The sequence below is a fragment of the Cebus imitator genome, unplaced genomic scaffold, assembly GCF_001604975.1.
Source record: "Cebus imitator isolate Cc_AM_T3 unplaced genomic scaffold, Cebus_imitator-1.0 Scaffold287, whole genome shotgun sequence".
Lineage (NCBI taxonomy): Eukaryota > Metazoa > Chordata > Mammalia > Primates > Cebidae > Cebus > Cebus imitator.
Genome location: NW_016107602.1, coordinates 51,315 through 53,424, shown reverse-complemented (window position 1 = coordinate 53,424; position 2,110 = coordinate 51,315). Strand labels below are relative to the sequence as shown.

The window sequence follows — 2,110 nt, the reverse complement described above, 5'->3', positions numbered from 1 at the left end:
CCCTCATCCGCTCTCTACCAGACTGCTGCCGAGCCGCCATCATGGATACCAGCCGTGTGCAGCCTACCAAGTTGGCCAGGGTCACCGAAGCCCTGGGCAGGACCGGTTCTCAGGGACAGTGCACGCAGGTGCGCGTGGAATTTATGGACGACACGAGCCGCTCCATCACCTGCAACGTAAATGGCCCTGTGCGCGAGGGCGACGTGCTGACCCTGTAGGAGTCCATGCGAGAGGCCCGGAGGTTGCGCTGAGTTTGGCTGCTCGCTGGGTTTTGGATGTTGGATTCGACCACTTGAGATGGAATTGGTGTGTCACGATCTGGTCCTTTATTTTATGCTGCCACACGTAAATTGAGATGGACCTTTAAATAAAGCCTTTGTGATACAAGCTAAAAAAAAAATGTTTCCCTCATCCTACTCATAAATGCAATACACCTTCCTTCCTACACTCTCTATTTCCTTTATTTTCCTTCATAGTATTTACCACCATATAACATAAACTGTATTTATAGTATTGTCTGTCTTCCTCCACTGGATTGAAATCTTCATGAAGGCAGGAGTTTCCATTTTGTTTACTTCAGTATCCAAAAAACAGTACCTAGCCTGCAGTAGCCCTCAATAAATTGTTTTTATTTAATGAAGCTGCCAACACCTTAAAGGCATGAATATATTTTATTTTTTATTTTGAGACCAAGTTTTGCTCTGCTGCCCAGGCTGGAGTGCAATGGCGCAATCTTGGCTTACTGCAACCTCCATCTCTTGGGTTCAAGTGAGTCTTCTGCCTCAGCCTCCTGAGTAGCTGGGATTACAGGCACCTGCCACCGTGTGTGACTAATTTTTTGTATTTTCTAGTAGAGATGGGGGTTTCACCATGTTAGCCAGGCTGGTCTTGAACTCCTGACCTCCTGTGATCCGTCCGCCTCAGCCTCCTAAAGTGTTGGGAGTACAGGCGTGAGCCACCGCACCTGGCCAAAGGCATGAATATCTTACTTGACATAATATACTTAGCCCCTAGCACATAATAAATATTAAATGCTAAATTAGCTTTGAAGAATTTTAAACGTGAATATCAAATGTGGTTTTGAAAGATCACTCTAGGAAAAGAATGGAGGAAGCAATTGGTGTTTGCCAACACTGGATTCTCACTTGCTCTCCATGGGCAATTTCACCCACCCTCAACTGTTCATTATTTCCTAAATGCAATTTGACCTTAAAATTTGCATTCGCTCTGCTCGATTTCCAAAGCTACCCTCTTTCTTTACTTTGGGTTGCATAACTTACCGTGTGACTTTGGACAAATTACTTATTCTATTACTTATTTAGTTTCCCTGGCTGCAAATGGGGATATTATTAATACTTATCTCAAAAGAATGTTATGATGACAAATCAGTCAATTCATTTAAAATACTGAAAACAGGCCCGGCGCAGTGGCTCACACCTGCAATCCCAGTACTTTGGGAGGCCGATATGGGTGGATCACTTGAAGTTAGGAGTCCAAGGCCAGCCTAGCCAACATGGCGAAACCCCATTTCTACTAAAAAAAATTCAAAAATTAGCCAGGCGCGGTGGCACATGCCTGTAATCCTAGCTACTTGGGAGGCTGAGGCATGAGAATCACTTGATCCTGGGAGGTGGACATTGTGGTGATCTGAGATCATCTTCCCTAGTCTCCTGTAGTATGGATTCTGCCAAACTATTTCAATTAGAGCTTTCAAAGGCCACTTTATTTGGGAGAAAGGGTCCATTCAGTTTTAATAGATAACCAACATACCAGTGTGGGGGTAGGGGCTTTGTGAAAGAGATGAGGATTGTCAAAGGCAAGATTCCAACCGAGTAAACTAATTTTCCAGACAAGACACACAGATTAAGTAGCTGAGTTGAGATTTGGTTTTCAGTTTCTGGTGCCTACAAAGCAGGCATCCGGTTAGGGATTTCTAATAAGCAGTTAAATACTGGTCAGCAGGACTGAACCCTACTGTCTTTAGGCTAACTAGAAGAGCAAACTCTGAAGCAGAAGAGTAATACAGAGCACTTACATGTAAGAACTGTTCTAAGCACTTGAGATTATGTTTATAAACTTAAAAAATTTGAGACTGTCAAGACAATTATAG

The 2,110-nt window shown here is 43.6% G+C and overlaps 1 protein-coding gene across 1 annotated transcript; it reads left to right on the top strand.

Annotated features, from left to right (window-relative positions):
- LOC108284980 (40S ribosomal protein S28-like) lies at positions 1-400 on the top strand. The gene has a single exon (XM_037729026.1). It carries the CDS (start codon positions 42-44, stop codon positions 216-218), a length of 177 nt encoding a protein of 58 aa, XP_037584954.1. The 5' UTR covers positions 1-41; the 3' UTR covers positions 219-400.
- The last annotated feature ends 1,710 nt before the right edge of the window (positions 401-2,110 follow it).

Bases quoted from the DNA above. Each gene is read 5' to 3' on its own strand.
- LOC108284980 (XM_037729026.1), top strand. From the start codon at position 42: ATGGATACCAGCCGTGTGCAGCCTACCAAGTTGGCCAGGGTCACCGAA.